The 17,158-nt window shown below is 44.3% G+C and overlaps 1 protein-coding gene across 1 annotated transcript in view; it reads left to right on the top strand.

Moving 5' to 3' along the window:
* The window catches only part of LOC126108200 (uncharacterized), a 98,633-nt gene that overhangs the window by 8,785 nt on the left and 72,690 nt on the right, over positions 1 to 17,158 (top strand). Inside the window, exon 2 of the mRNA XM_049913438.1 lies at positions 7,394 to 7,587. Coding sequence (XP_049769395.1) covers positions 7,394 to 7,587 — 194 coding nt within the window. The remainder of the gene's footprint in view (positions 1 to 7,393; positions 7,588 to 17,158) is intronic.

Below are 17,158 nucleotides of genomic sequence, written 5' to 3'. Positions count from 1 at the left end.
ATGGACATGAATGGACACAGGTGAACAGACAAGCTACTTATGTATGTGTCCCCTGTCAGAGTGGTATCTAGTCTCATCAGGGATCCCACATCACTCCAACTGCACACGCCCCACACCATTACAGGGCCCCCACCAGCTTGAACAGCCCTTGCTGACATACAGGGTCCATGGATTCATTAGGTAGTCTCAGTAGTTCCTTTCACGTTACATACATTTTTTTTTTAAATCGAAATTTTCTGCCTACGTTCAATAGAGTATTCCCTCTTTAATCTACATTCACTTTAATCGATATTTACTAGCAAGAAGAACAACGAGTACTCCAGCAGCGACCCCCACGCCACCTTGGTGCGTTCTAACAGCTACTGCCATGCACCACCGCCACTCCTTCATTAATGGTTATTCTTCCTATTTTACTGGCCCTGCTAATTCATACCGATAAAACGTATGTCTCAACAGGTGCCTAATGGGCGCATAAAACCCCTATTCTAAAATTGTTTTGAATGTAAAGGAAAATAAACAGACCTTTGGTGAAGTCACTGGGCATCTCATGATTGACGTGACGATCAGCTACTTCGCTCCTCTCCAAAATGGATACTGTTACTGCCGCCTTACCCCAAAATATTCCATGCATTATGGGTATAATTTGAAGGGTGTGTTGATAAGGGTAAATTTTTGCATTGGAATTTGTACTCTGAAGAGACTAAAGTCATGGGATACTTCGTAATATCGTATCAGGTCTCCATTTGCCTGGAGTAGTGCAGCAGCTACATGCGGCATTGATTCATTGGAAATCCCCTGCAGAAATATTGAATCATGCTGCCTGTGTAACCATCCATAATGGCGAAAGTGTTTCCAGTGCACGATTTTGTCCACAAACTGACCTCACAATTATGTTAAATTAGTGTTCGATGGCACTCATGTCCTTGATTGTCCAGAATGTCCTCTGAACCAGTTGCAAATAATTATTACCTGATGACATGAGTAGTGGGACAATGGGGGTGTGGGGCCATTTTGTTACTGCAGGTTGCTTCCATCAGGGGCAGGTATGCACTCAGAATATCCTATTGTTCTCCTTTGATTGACACATACTTAACCTATTGTCCCATTAAGTGGTTTTCCAAGTTCTGCAGATAACCTATTGTCCCCCCCTCCACTCCAAATCCCCTGCCCCTTTCACTGCTACAGGTACACTTTGAAGTCTGAGTTACTGGAATAGAAACTGTCACTACTAATTCACATGATGACACAAGTACAATTAGACCTATGATGTCAAAGACACACTGATTGACCTCCCATCGCATATCCAAGATGGCTGCCGTGATGGCGCAAGTATCGTTACCCAAAATGGTCGTGGTGGGAAATTCAAAAACTGCCATACCCCCTCACAGGTGGGAAATTCAAATTTTGTCAGTTTTTCGCGAGGGTCATGCTCACCTAGGTTTAGAATGAGTTTTTGTGAGTGCCATACCCACCTAGACTTTGAAGGAAATAGTTAAAGCCTCCACCACGATCTTCAACTGACTACCACATCCTTGGTGGTCTAACGTGTTCTAATGTGCACTAACATGTACTAACGTGCACAGTGCATAGCGTCATCTTAGATGGCGGCTGTGACATCAGTTGATGATGCAAGTGCCACACCCCACTGGCGGGAAGTTGAAATTTCGGTGGGAAGATAGGTCAACTGGGCTACCTCCCCTAATTTAACCCCCACCCCTCACTCCAGGCCGGCCGCAGTGGCCGTGCGGTTCTGGCACTGCAGTCCAGAACCGTGGGACTGCTACGGTCGCAGGTTCGAATCGTGCCTCGGGCATGGGTGTGTGTGATGTCTTTAGGTTAGTTAGGTTTAAGTAGTTCTAAGTTCTAGGGGACTTATGACCTATGATGTTGAGTCGCATAGTGCTCAGAGCCATTTGAACCATTTGAACCTCACTCCAGAAAAATGGTAGAAATCAAATTCCTACAGGATAATGCATCACACCTAAGAAAATGGCAGAGCTCTAGATATTTCTAACACCTTGAGCACAGTGCTTAATTTACGGTCTATCTCTCTGCCTATGAGAGTCACAGAGCATGCTCTAAAGTATTGTTCTAGAGTCTAGGATCAGTACCTGGAAGGTACTGGTAAGAGAGAACATAGACACACGCACTTCTAGGGCTACAACTTTCTGCACTTAAAATGGGCTATAATGTTAAGTCGCCTGCATTTCCAACCTATCAGTTGTATGGAATGTAGCACTGTTAATACTCCAATTTAAGAAATATATTTCAAGCACGGCACACACATCCTTCTTCTCGGGTTCTCTATGATAAACTATGTTATCAGGCCATAAAACGAAAAAACTACTTCCTTAAAACTAGGCTCTGTGTAATACGGGTACAAGATTGTTTTCAGGTGATGTATAGCACCCACTGTACACATCCGATCATGGTTCCAAAATTTTACTATGCCTGCATCAGCCCTATATAAAATGATTGCTAGTAACTCCGAATACCTCTTACAAGGAAACAGATAAACGTACAGCAGCAGCGCCTGACATGTGAAAATTACCAGTCATTCCATCACTAACTGCTGGCCATTGTGGCTGAGCGTTTCTAGGTGCTTCAGTCCAAAACCGCACTGCTGCTACGGTCGCAGATTCGAATCCTGCCTCAGGTATGGATGTGTGTGCTGTCCTTAGGTTAGTTAGGATTAAGTAGTTCTTCGTCTAGGGGACTGATGACCTTAGATGTTAAGTCCATCCGTCACTAACTCTGTAAACAGCACGCCTGTCAGGCAAATGTGTACACTGGGAATGCAGTGTCTCACAGGCACCTATCACTAACTTAGTTATGACGTTGAAGTCCAGATTTTACACCCAAGATGCGGCAGGAGGATGGAGTACATAAATCAAAGTTGGTTTAGAGGGATGTGTCACGTCTCATCACACATGAGATGGAAGTCCTCTGATGTCTGACAGGTTTACTGTTAACGATCGGAAATGTTATGCTGCTGCTTGAATGTGAAGGTACCATGGCTTACGTTCTGACATACGTTTGTGGGAAGTAATCAAACTACTATTCATGTATAAAGAAAAAAGATTGTGTATGTCTAGTCATAACAGAATGATTGATTGAACATGGTGAATTGTGATTTCAATGCATTGGGAAGTATATCCGAACATAGGTGGTGATAGATTCATTTCGTAAGCAGCTGCACAATATAGCAATGCAAGTGTTCATCTGGACCTGCTATAGTGTACAAACAGGACAGTCAATACAGCTGTTACAATACGTCCCCTCATCGGCACCCCATAAGCGTACCCTAGTATTTTCCTTGTTGTCTATCAGAAGTGATATTGATTCAGTACACCAACCCGCGTCTGTGACGCCTTTCTTAGCATTACATCCGCGGATGGGGTATTCATTACCACACAGTGCCAGGCGCCTGCCCTTCATAACACTTGTTTGAAGAATCTCGGCAGGGTGCAGCACCTTCCAGAAGTAATGATTCGACGACTGTGTCAGGTAATTTCCTAGGACTGAGGAGAATCGAGACATATAGCCAGTGTGAGTGTGGGCCTTTTTTTGGGTGCTTTGCTGATACAAACGATAACTGCACTGTTTGTGCAAAATGTGTATATACTGCATTGTAAAGTTACTGTGGTTTATGGCGTGGCATGACTAGAGAATATGACTGTGTGTCCTATCGTGAGGGACGTAAATATTAGGGACATCGATAACCACAAGAGAGTTTTTACATGGGAAATTATGTGCACTGTAGATAATGAGATTCATTCCAGAGGAAACATTAGCTGCACATCTATCGGTGTCAGACTGCAGTTGCAATCCTAATATTTAGTTGTAGTTAGACTGTCAAATATTTTTGTGAGTCTTGTATGTATTTGACGATCTGTAGACAATTTTTGCAGGGTTTAACTGTCAGTGAAATGTAGCGATCCGTGCAAAATAATTTTGTCTCTGAAAGTCTCGTCAGCAGGTAACAATGGCAGATGGTGCTCCCAGACGAGCAGTTTGACGGGTAAGTTCACTGGTGGACAGGATCTCCTGTTAGGAATGTGCCCTGGGAAGCATTGCAACATCTCTAGGTGGTGGACCGAACTACAGCTATGTGTCATCACACCAGCAATGGTGCCTAGGTGAACATGTATTTCGATAGGAATTTCTCAAGTGTAAAGTATGAAAGAGATGACAGCGTCTCATACTCACAGAGCCCAAACTATTGCGTCATAGCTTCGCTGGGAGTGCCAGTGCAACGTCAGGTGTCAGGTGGTGGGATGTGTTTTTTATTATTAGAAATATTTTATTTAAACTATAGTCCATCTAAATATATACTCTGCTAGCCACCAAGCGGTGTGTGGTCGAGGGCACTATTCACACCAAAGTTATATTTCCCTCCTTCTGTTCCACTCTCAGTTTGTGTGTGGGAAAAACGTCTGTCTGATCGCCTCAGTATGAGCTCCAATTTCCCTTATCTTTGAATGGTGATCATTGTTCGATATGAAAGTTGGTGGTAATAATATATGCTCTGCATCCTCGGCAAAGATAGGATTTTGAATTTAGTGAGCAGCCCTTCCATTTAGTGCGTAGTCTATCTGCAAGTGTGTTCCACTTCAAATTTTCAATGAGATTTGTAACACTCTCGTGGTGGTTAAAGGTACCAGTCACGAATCTTGCTGTTCTTCTCTGAACCTTCTCAATCTCTTGAATCAGAACCAACTGGTAAGAACCCCCATACATACAAACAATACTCAAAGACCAATAGGATGCCACAAATTAAAAACAACTACACCATACATGTGAAGAATATCGATTTAATTAATTTGCATAAATTTTTTATGTCAATGTGGTATTAGCGGTACAATAGTTAAGGGGAGGCAGTGTATGCGTGGGTGACATGGAGCAGAACAGCAGGTTGATTACAGCACACTAAGTTAATTTGAATACTTTTTATGTGAAACGCAGTTCAATAGTTTAAGGGGATGGAGATGACAATGAAAACCATTTAACAGAACAACAGGTTAAGTGCCGACAAAGGGCCAAACATTGGGTTAAACAACCAGAGTACAGTGCTGAACATTATGTTACACAACATGTTTTCCCCATGTAATTGATTATTACAAGACCTAGATGTTTCCAAACAGCAGAGAATGATGAGCCAGAGAAATCCAACCCCCACAAACTTATTTTCTTATAAATAAACAATATACCTTCTCCATATATTCCATAAATTTTCTTAATTGTTTAAACAATATTCCATACAGAGCAATCAAATACCCTCCAAATGATCGATCAACTGAGTCTTTTTCCTACCAATTCCTAGAAAGAGGTGTTGGTTGGGTGAATTAGGTCAGTGGAGGTGCTCTTTTTTCCTGCCATTTTCTTAGGTATGTTGCATTACCCTGTTGCAATTTGAAGTTCCCACCATTTTTTTGTGGGAAGAGGAGGGGTATTAGGTTAGCAGAGGTAGCCCTATTGACCTATCTTCCCGTCGAAATTCCAACTTCCCACCAGGGGGTGTATGGCACATCCATCATCAACTAATATCACAGACGACATCTTAGATGACATCATGCTCTGTGTACGTTAGTACAAGTTAGTGCACGTTAGTACCTGTTAGCCTGCTAACATGGGTTCGTAAGGGGATCTGGCAGTTGGTTGAGGTTCGTGGTGGAGACTTTAACTATTTCCTTCCAAGTCCAGGTGAGCGTGGCCCTCGCGAAAAAATGACAAAATTTGAGTTTCCCACCTGCAAGGGGGGAATGGCACTTTTTGAATTTCCGCCACCGCCATCTTCGGTAACGGTACGTGCGCCATCATGGGCCCCATCGTGAATTTGCGATGGGAGCCCCATCAGTATGTCTGTGACGTCACAGGTCTAATGGTACTTGTGTCATCATGTGAAATAGTAGTGACAGGGGCTATTCCAATAACTCAGACCTCAAAGTGTACCTGTAGCAGTGAGGGGGTAGGGGAGTTGGAGTGGGTATGGGGGGGGGGACAATAGGTTAACTGCAGTGACATGGAAAACCACTTAACAGGACAATAGGTTAAGTACCTGTCAACCAAAGGAGAACAATGGGATTGCCTCTGAATGCATACTGCCCCCGATGTAGGTAACCTGCACTAACAAAATGCGCCAGCATCCCCTTCCTGAGGGGGGAGGGGAGTGGGAGGAGCGGGAAGGGACAATAGGTTAAGTGCAGCAACATGGTAACATTTAGCAGAATAATACCTTAAGTACCTGTCAAACAAAGGAGAACAATAGGTTTCCACCTGAGTGCATACCTGTCTCTGATGTAGACAACCTGTCTACCTCTGAGTCCCACTACTGACATGATGCATGGTCCTCTATAAAATTTCCAACTTTGTTTGGGAACAATACTGCATGAACGACTGCACATTGTCTCCAAGTAGCCGAACGAGACCATTTACAGTCATTTCTCAGTCCAGCTGGACCAGAGGACCCTGTTCATTCCATTATGGAGCCACCATCAGCTTGCACACTGCCTTGTTGGGAACTTGGGTTCACGGCTTTATGGTGTCTGGTCTACACTCAGACCCTACCATCAGCTCCTACACAATGAAATCGGGAAACATCTGAAAAGGCCACAGTTTCCCTTACTCTAGGGCGCAACAAATAGCGCAGGAACAGTAGCAGCATCTCCTACTATCATTCCCCATTGACAACAAATTCCATTGCACTTTCCTGACGGATACGCTCGTCTTACGTCCAACTCTGATTTCTGCGGTTGTTTCACACAGAACTGCTTGCCTGTTGGCACTGACAACTCTACGCAAACAGTGCTGCTCTCTGTGGTTGAGACCATGGGCCACTGTGTTGTCCGTGATGAGAAGTAATGCCGGATATTTGGTATTTTTGGCACACTCTCATGGAACTGTGAATCGCGGAATATTGAATTCTCTAACGATTTCCGAAATGCCTATGCGTCCAGATCCAACTAGCATTCCGTGTTCAGAGTCTGGTGATACCTGTCGTGCGATCGTAATCGCGTAGAAACCCTTCCCACGTGAACTGCCTGATTACAAATGACAGCTCCACCAAAGCACTCCCCTTTTAAACCTCGTGTACGTGATACTGTTGCCGTTTGTGCATGTGCATATCGCTACCCCCAGACTTTTGTCACCTCCATGTATAACACTGTAATTCATCGTAATTCATCACAATAAACGACTTTTATTTGAGCAAAATGTTGTAGTGACAGACCGACACACAATTTTAATTTGCCGTGAAGTTCCATACCAGTGCATCCTCCAGTGCTGAAAGTAAATACTTTGCGGATACCTCTACATCACACGTGAGCTGCACATGATCTGGCACGCTGAATTAACTTGTTTTTAACTTTTAACGTCGCAACTTTTTTTGTTACAGACGACCTCTGTTGAATCATGACCTACTGTCCTACCACGAGCGGTTCCTCTCCTTCAGGGACGACTTTACTGCGCTGTGCGGCGCTCGACATCGACGGGCGTCACAAATGTTTGGTCTCGCCGACGCACTGTATTCCTTCTATTATTACAACTGGTTCTTCGACCTACAGTTTGTAGGTGACATCGAGAGTTTAGGTAAGAATAATTTTGGCAGTCAGCCACTTCATTTTTGTGCACTGGTGACTCCCTACTGTATTCCAGTTCGAGGACTGAGCCTCGTAAACAGCTAATGATGTGTGGTTTCACATTTTCCGTAATTTCCCGTGTGACCTACGTTAACTACTGGTGTGCTTTTCATTGCTGGTTCCTCGACTGGTTGGCAACCCTCCCCCTAGTTCTATTGCCAGCTGACTACTACAGTTCGACGTATCTATGGACTCCTGCCCAATAGGATGTAAAAACCTACGTATAGCAAATATTACAGTGTTTGGAAGAGATATAAAGAATTACTTTAAATGTTACAGAAACGTCACTTGGGCGTCGGTTCCCCACTAGGCATCCGTGAATTTTGCGACGCTAATGATATTCACAGACGTTTTTAACACTGCTTCGTGACTAGTATGGTTTTAGAGACGTTGCTGATAACGTCGCGCTATTACATTTACCCATTGCTGCCATCACCATAGCAATGCTTGCCCAATTCCATCAAAACAACCAACTGGCTAGTGTTCACCAATACGCCAAAGGAACCGGTATAGGCATGCGTATTCAAATGCAGAGATATGTAAACAGGCAGAATACGGCGCTGCGGTCGGCAAAGCCTATTTAAGACTACAAGTGTCTGGCGAAGTTGTTAGATCGGTGACTTGTGCTACAATGACATATTATCAAGATTTGAGTGAGTTTTAAAGTGGTGTTACAGTCGGAGCAATGGACACAGCATCTCCAAGGTAGAGCTGAAGAGAGGATTTTCCGTTACGAGCATTTCAGTGTACCGTGAATATCAGGAATCTGGTAAAACATCAAATCTGCGACATAGCTGCGGCCCAAAAAAGATCCTGTAAGAACGGACCAACAACGACTGAAGACAATCGTTCAACGTGACGGAAGTGCAATCCTTCCGCAATTTGCTACATATTTCAATGCTGGGCCATCACCAAGTGCCAGCGTGCGTATCATTCAATGAAACCTCATCGATACCGGCTTTCAGAGCCGAGGCCCCAATCATGTACCTTTGATGAATGCACGACTCAAAGCTTTATGCCTTGTCTGGGCCTGGCTATACCGACATTTGAGTCTTGATGACTGCAAATATGTTGCCTGGTCAGACGACCGGATGGACGTGTACGGGTATGGTAAGAAACTTATGAATCGGTGGACACTGCATGGTCGCAGGGGTCTGTAGAAGCTGGTGTAGGGTCTGTAATTGTGTGGAGCGTGTGCAGTTGGGGTGATATGGGACCCCTGATACGTCTAGATTCTTTAACCAAATGAAAAATCAATTCTTCTGGAGTATCTATCATTGCACCATACACCGAAGGCTTCATGTCCCTCAGTACGCTCCCTGCCGCCGTTGGATAAGCAGCTGCAGCAGCAAGTCGTATACTCCTAGCTCACTCATTTGTTACATAGTTTAATTCTTAATTTCTTTGCGTGTTTTTGGTACTTGCATTGTTTAATTCATAAATTTCGGGCGTATTATAGTATTTGAAAGTTGTAGCATCGCGTTTTAGTACTCGAATAGTGTTAAATCGCGTAGTCTCCTTCCGCCTCCGTGCAGTGTGTCGGCAGTGCACAAGTGGCAGCATTACTGCATTTACTAGGCAATCTTGTATTTTAATAACCGTTTCAATTTTGTGTCGTTTTGTTTGCGCTCTCTGTAGATTAGTTCAGACGTTCTTTGCACAACAGTTTTTAGCATGGATAGGGACTGCAACTGCTGTGTTCGGATGCAGGCTGAGTTGGCATCCCTTCGCTCCCACCTTCGGGCAGTGTTGGCTTTGGTCACACAGCTTGAGGCTGTTGCCAATGGGCATCACTGTGGGGGTCCGGATGGGGGTTTGTCGGGGACGGCCAGCTCGTCCCACGCATCCCCCGATCGGACTACGACTGTGGTTGCCCGGGATACTGCCCGCATTGAGGCTGATCCCTCACCTGTGGTAGAGTGGGAGGTCGTCTCAAGGTGTGGCAGGGGGCGAAAGACATTCCGGAGGGCTGAACGGAAGGCCTCTCCAGTTTGTCTGATGAACTGGTTTCAGGCTCTGTCTCAGGCTGATACTGATCTTCGGCCTGACATGGCTGCTTGTCCTGTTCCAGAGGTTGCCCCTCAGTCTGCAAGATCCGGCCAGTCACAGAGGGTGGGCTTACTGGTAGTTGGGAGCTCCAACGTCAGGCGCGTAATGGGGCCCCTTAGGCATATGGCAGCAAGGGAGGGGAAGAAAACCAAATGCACTCCGTGTGCATACCGGGGGGAGTCATTCCAGATGTGGAAAGGGTCCTTCCGGATGCCATGAAGGGTACAGGGTGCACCCATCTGCGGGTGGTCGCTCATGTCGGCACCAATGATGTGTGTCGCTATGGATCGGAGGAAATCCTCTCTGGCTTCCGGCGGCTATCTGATTTGGTGAAGACTGCCAGTCTCGCTAGCGGGATGAAAGCAGAGCTCACCATCTGCAGCATCGTCGACAGGACTGACTGCGGACCTTTGGTACAGAGCCGAGTGGAGGTTCTGAATCAGAGGCTGAGACGGTTCTGCGACCGTGTGGGCTGCAGATTCCTCGACTTCCGCCATAGGGTGGTGGGGTTTCGGGTTCCGCTGGATAGGTCAGGAGTCCACTACACGCAACAAGCGGCTACACGGGTAGCAGGGGTTGTGTGGCGTGGGCTGGGCGGTTTTTTAGGTTACATGGCCTCGGGCAAGTGCAGAAAGGGCAACAGCCTCAACGGGTGCGGGGCAAAGTCAGGACATGCGGGGACCAAGCAGCAATCGGTATTGTAATTGTAAACTGTCGAAGCTGCGTTGGTAAAGTACCGGAACTTCAAGCGCTGATAGAAAGCACCGAAGCTGAAATCGTTATAGGTACAGAAAGCTGGCTGAAGCCAGAGATAAATTCTGCCGAAATTTTTACAAAGGCACAGACGGTGTTTAGAAAGGATAGATTGCATGCAACCGGTGGTGGAGTGTTCGTCGCTGTTAGTAGTAGTTTATCCTGTAGTGAAGTAGAAGTGGATAGTTCCTGTGAATTATTATGGGTGGAGGTTACACTCAACAACCGAGCTAGGTTAATAATTGGCTCCTTTTACCGACCCCCGACTTAGCAGCATTAGTGGCAGAACAACTGTGAGAAAATTTGGAATACATTTCACATAAATTTTCTCAGCATGTTATGGTCTTAGGTGGAGATTTCAATTTACCAGATATAGACTGGGACACTCAGATGTTTAGGACGGGTGGTAGGGACAGAGCATCGAGTGACATTATACTGAGTGCACTATCCGAAAATTACCTCGAGCAATTAAACAGAGAACCGACTCGTGGAGATAACATCTTGGACCTACTGATAACAAACAGACCCGAACTTTTCGACTCTGTAAGTGCAGAACAGGGAATCAGTGATCATAAGGCCGTTGCAGCATCCCTGAATATGGAAGTTAATAGGAATATAAAAAAAGGGAGGAAGGTTTATCTGTTTAGCAAGAGTAATAGAAGGCAGATTTCAGACTACCTAACAGATCAAAACGAAAATTTCTGTTCCGACACTGACAATGTTGAGTGTTTATGGAAAAAGTTCAAGGCAATCGTAAAATGCGTTTTAGACAGGTACGTGCCGAGTAAATCTGTGAGGGCCGGGAAAAACCCACCGTGGTACAACAACAAAGTTAGGAAACTACTGTGAAAGCAAAGAGAGCTTCACTCCAAGTTTAAACGCAGCCAAAACCTCTCAGACAAACAGAAGCTAAACGACGTCAAAGTTAGCGTAAGGAGGGCTATGCGTGAAGCGTTCAGTGAATTCGAAAGTAAAATACTAGGTACCGACTTGACAGAAAATCCTAGGAAGTTCTGGTCTTACGTTAAATCAGTAAGTGGCTCGAAACATCATGTCCAGACCCTCCGGGATGATGATGGCATTGAAACAGAGGATGACAAGCGTAAAGCTGAAATACTAAACACCTTTTTCCAAAGCTGTTTCACAGTGGAAGACCGCACTGCAGTTCCTTCTCTAAATCCTCGCACCAACGAAAATATGGCTGACATCGAAATAAGTGTCCAAGGAATAGAAAAGCAACTGGAATCAACAGAGGAAAGTCCACTGGACCTGACGGGATACCAATTCGATTCTACACAGAGTACGCGAAAGAACTTGCCCCCCTTCTAACAGCCGTGTACCGCAAGTCTCTAGAGGAACAGAAGGTTCCAAATGATTGGAAAAGAGCACAGGTAGTCCCAGTCTTCAAGAAGGGTCGTCGAGCAGATGCGCAAAACTATAGACCTATATCTCTGACGTCGATCTGTTGTAGAATTTTAGAACATGTGTTTTGCTCGAGTATCATGTCGTTTTTGGAAACTCAGAATCTACTATGTAGGAATCAACATGGATTCCGGAAACAGCGATCGTGTGAAACCCAACTCGCTTTATTTGTTCATGAGACCCAGAAAATATTAGATACAGGCTCCCAGGTAGATGCTATTTTTCTTGACTTCCGGAAGGCGTTCGTTACAGTTCCGCACTGTCGCCTGATAAACAAAGTAAGAGCCTACGGAATATCAGACCAGCTGTGTGGCTGGATTGAAGAGTTTTTAGCAAACAGAACACAGCATGTTGTTATCAATGGAGAGACGTCTACAGACATTAAAGTAACCTCTGGCGTGCCACAGGGGAGTGTTATGGGACCATTGCTTTTCACAATATATATAAATGACCTAGTAGATAGTGTCGGAAGTGCCATGCGGCTTTTCGCGGATGATGCTGTAGTATACAGAGAAGTTGCAGCATTAGAAAATTGTAGCGAAATGCAGGAAGATCTGCAGCGGATAGGCACTTGGTGCAGGGAGTGGCAACTGACCCTTAGCATAGACAAATGTAATGTATTGCGAATACATAGAAAGAAGTATCCTTTATTGTATGATTATATGATAGCGGAACAAACACTGGTAGCAGTTACTTCTGTAAAATATCTGGGAGTATGCGTGTGGAACGATTTGAAGTGGAATGATCATATAAAATTAATTGTTGGTAAGGCGGGTACCAGGTTGAGATTCATTGGGAGAGTCCTTAGAAAATGTAGTCCATCAACAAAGGAGGTGGCTTACAAAACACTCGTTCGACCTATACTTGAGTATTGCTCATCAGTGTGGAATCCGTACCAGATCGGGTTGACGGAGGAGATAGAGAAGATCCAAAGAGGAGCGGCGCGTTTCGTCACAGGGTTATTTGGTAACCGTGATAGCGTTACGGAGATGTTTAACAAACTCAAGTGGCAGACTCTGCAAGAGAGGCGCTCTGCATCGCGGTGTAGCTTGCTTGCCAGGTTTCGAGAGGGTGCGTTTCTGGATGAGGTATCGAATATATTGCTTCCCCCTACTTATACCTCCCGAGGAGATCACGAATGTAAAATTAGAGAGATTAGAGCGCGCACAGAGGCTTTCAGACAGTCGTTCTTCCCACGAACCATACGCGACTGGAACAGGAAAGGGAGGTAATGACAGTGGCACGTAAAGTGCCCTCCGCCACACAACGTTGGGTGGCTTGCGGAGTATAAATGTAGATGTAGATGTAGATGTACGAGATCAGCAGCATCCTGAAAACTTCATCACACAGCCATCTGAACATGGTCTCTGAACATAGTGAGAGGCACCCACATGCCTTGCTCATACTGTGGCATCAAGCAGTCAGGCCTGCAAGATGAGTGGTCTGCCAAGCGAGTGGATTCATTCTTATTTATCGAGTAACATGAACTCTCGTACTCTCAATTAAGTTACAAATTATCCTCCTGTATGAATAATACGCAACGGAAACGCACATCTGACTATCAGTGATTTACAGAACTCTGACTGTTCACTACGCACTGGCAATACCACATTTTCTTTATGTCTTTTATTTAACGGCTTTTATCAACACGTGGCCACCGCACTGAATATGAATGGCGCACACATTATAAATTCGGGACATCATGACAACATACAATTCGAAGGAAAAGTCCACCAATCTTTTTCTTTTCACTATCTTATTTATTACGATAAATTCTATAACCTAAACACGCAAATTCTATAACCTACAACAATAACACATGAGAAATTCCGCCCAGTGGGCATGGCTTTATATTGGTGAATCTCTATATTATGGTCTCGTAATTATTTAACGCTACAGTGCACTTTCTGGATAGGATGGTGGATCTCTTATTATTTCTCACACTTCGACTCTCACAATCATCATCACGAAACTTTCCTCCAGACCGAGCAGTACAAAAGGAACACGCATAACCCACTAATCTTCTGAAACTACCTCGCTACTCTCCCATGCAAACCACACATACCCAAATTACATGACATACACTACACTACAATACGAAATACTACACAGGGAATAGTCACAACATTATCACTTTCAGCTTTCCTACTTCAATTAATATTTATCCCAGTTTCACACGACACTGCCCCACTTCGTAATTCTACTTTCCTACTATGAACTCTGGAGATATATGTACGTCTTCCTGTGCAATGCAAGCCAAGTGGCGTTGCTGGATAGACGGCCGACTCACCTTGCTTCTCTCTCAGAGTTTGAATCTAGCGTCACACGGAATCATATCACGCAAAGTAATATTAAGAACATAATCATCACACACGCGAGTCCTCAACTGATACCATGGACGAGTACTTCTCTTTATCCTTTGTCTCATACACAGATTGAGACTCACACAGTACTCACCACGTGGAAGTACTGGTCTCTAATTTCAAGTCCTGCACACACCATTTCTTAAATATTTCAACTTATTGTACAGACGGTAGTAATTCAGCTTAACTTAAGCACACGGAAGTATTACAACTTATTGCTACACGTGGTTTCATTGTGACTGTTGGTCACTTCCGAAGATTACTACAATCCCATTAATATTACCTGCCTGACATTTAATCCTCCCCACAAAATTTCCTGAAATATAGAGAAATTATCAAACTACTCTTAAATATTCCACATGCATACCATGTCTCCACTCTTTTGTGTTTACGGAGCACAACTAAAACAGGTCTTAACAGCACAAGATCCAGCGGCAGACTGCTGAAACATGGCCATTCTTCAGGTCCTCTTGCACCTCTGCTGAAGTGGGGGAGCACCTTGCTACCATATTGGTCAGCCACATTTCAGGCGCTCAAACCTCAGGTAAATTTCATCTCTTTGGTCCCACCAAAGGTGGACAAAGGATCGTCTCAAAGATGATCATATATTCACATTCACTATCTGCGGTTAGCAGACGACCATACCCAGAAAACTTTTATGTCGACCATACATTCATTCATTTCACAGATCTCACCAAACTGGATGCAGGGATTTATTTTGTGGGAGTGCACATGTGATCAATTAAATAAATAAATTGTCATTCTTTCCCACACTGGTATCTGGCTTCACTGTATTAATTGAAATTGAGTTATTTTACAAAAAAAGTGTTGTTCTGACAAAAATAATAAAGTATGTTGTACCTATTTTCAATGTCGGGCGGTACTGTACCCTTTCAATAGATTATGTCAAAACTTCATGGACAGCTAGCGGGATAACGGTACGTCTGTGAGAGTTCTGTCACATGAGAGAAACTTTTCTTCTCATCTTCTCTGAACAGTGTAAAGCTTTGCATACACAGTTCTTTTGAAACCGAACAAAAGGCCAGTTTTAAATATGTTTGTTTTCTGTAGCTCGACAGTTACAGATATAAATTAATTTTTTGCTAAGCACTGAACTGCTGTGGACGAGTTAAATCGTCGTGTTCCGCTGCACCCCAGTTACTGAGTGTGGAGTCTTGTACCGCAAGGAAACAATGGAGCAGACGTTGTTATGGAAGACTACACTACAAATGCGCACGTGGATTAATATGTTTCTTTATTTATATGAACAGACTTTTACTTAATTTCAGTAGAGTTCATGTGTTTTGGTACAAGTTCATCAGTAATAGTCCTGTTGCACGCAATATCGGTAATCTTGATATTACAAACTTTAGTGTCATTGCTAGTCACACGATAGTTAACAATCTGGTCACAATGTACTGTCATAGGCTGTGATGTGCTCTGCACACGTACTGACAAATGCCAAACAGGAGTTTGAGTTCGTGAGTGAGGCCTAGAGGGTGTTGGCGACATCTTGCTTGTGGGTGTGTCTCTGGCCTCTCTCGTGACAGGCGCGCTTGATTCAGCGTGCGGGCATTCTCAATAAAAATGTGATGATGTGAATGGATGGCCCTCAACTACATACCCTACGACAGAGTTGCAATATGAAAAGTTTTGGCTGGTTTAGTTGTCTAGGGGCTGGGATACGTAGTTGTCGCAATACAGGCCAAATACAGCTGAGTCTACAGTATACGATATGGATGTACACATGAATCGAATGGTCGAAGGTTCCTGTCACTCAACAATTGCGAATTTAGGACGTAACAAAGACGTTTATAAATGAAGGATTGCAATTAAATAAAATCTGCAGATTTTCTTAACGACTTTAAATGATGAGTACGACAGTAGAAGTACTTTTGACAATGTGGTATATATTTCTGCCAAACACTTATTCGTGTCGATGGTCCAACAATTAAATAAAATATAAGTTGAATAACCGGGAAACAATAGATTACTACTGCACGTAATTAGTTATGAACGACAACATAGCTCGCGAGATATTCACTTCTAAAGGCACACTACGTCTTCACTGTAGAAGCCACGGAAATCTCACAAGTGCAAACGTCGGCATTCCGAAGTATTTCTATCTGTCGCGACCAGGCGCAAACCAGTGCCCACTCTCCAAGTCTCTCCCTCGACTGCCGCGTCAAGCACCTCCCCTGTGTCCTCTGCCGTACCCCTCTCCCACTTCAGCCGAGTCTCCCCATTCACGAGCGCTGTGATTGGCTAGAGCGCTCCCGCCATGTCTTCAAACCAAAGTACGCTCACAAACATCAAACACTCTCGAAATACTGGATTTACATTTAAATAACTTGAAATTAAATAAATATTCCTACGGCTGGACTATAAACACGCTCTAACATCCATTATTAAATACATCAACAAGGTGGGTCAGATATGATAGTCGGATGCTTCTATAGACCACCTGCATCAGCAACCGTAGTAGTTGAGCGCCTCAGAGAGAACCTGCAGAACGTCGTGAAGAAGTTTCGTGATCATACTATTGTAATAGGGGGAGACTTCAATCAACCAGGTATACAATGGGATAGTCACACAATCAGAACTGGAGCCAGGGACCTCCGTTATTGGGTGGAGAACTGTAGGGCCCCCCTAGACAGGTCAGGCGTGCACTACACACCGGAAGCAGCTACTAGGGTAGCAGAGTACGTGTGGCGTGCACACGGGGGTTTTTTAGGTTAGAGGGACCCCCCCTTGGGCGAAACGATAAAATACCTGACGGCTTACCAGAGAGGACATTATCATCGTTGATAAAGAACGTCCGTCCTCAGAGACCAAAAACAGGAAAAGTTAACGTAATATTGGTAAACTGCAGGAGTATCCAGGGCAAGGTTCCTGAATTAGTATCTCTTATTGAAGGAAATAGTGCGCATATAG

This window comes from Schistocerca cancellata, chromosome 11 (genome assembly GCF_023864275.1).
Source record: "Schistocerca cancellata isolate TAMUIC-IGC-003103 chromosome 11, iqSchCanc2.1, whole genome shotgun sequence".
NCBI lineage: Eukaryota > Metazoa > Arthropoda > Insecta > Orthoptera > Acrididae > Schistocerca > Schistocerca cancellata.
This window is presented reverse-complemented; position numbering and strand designations above follow the sequence as displayed.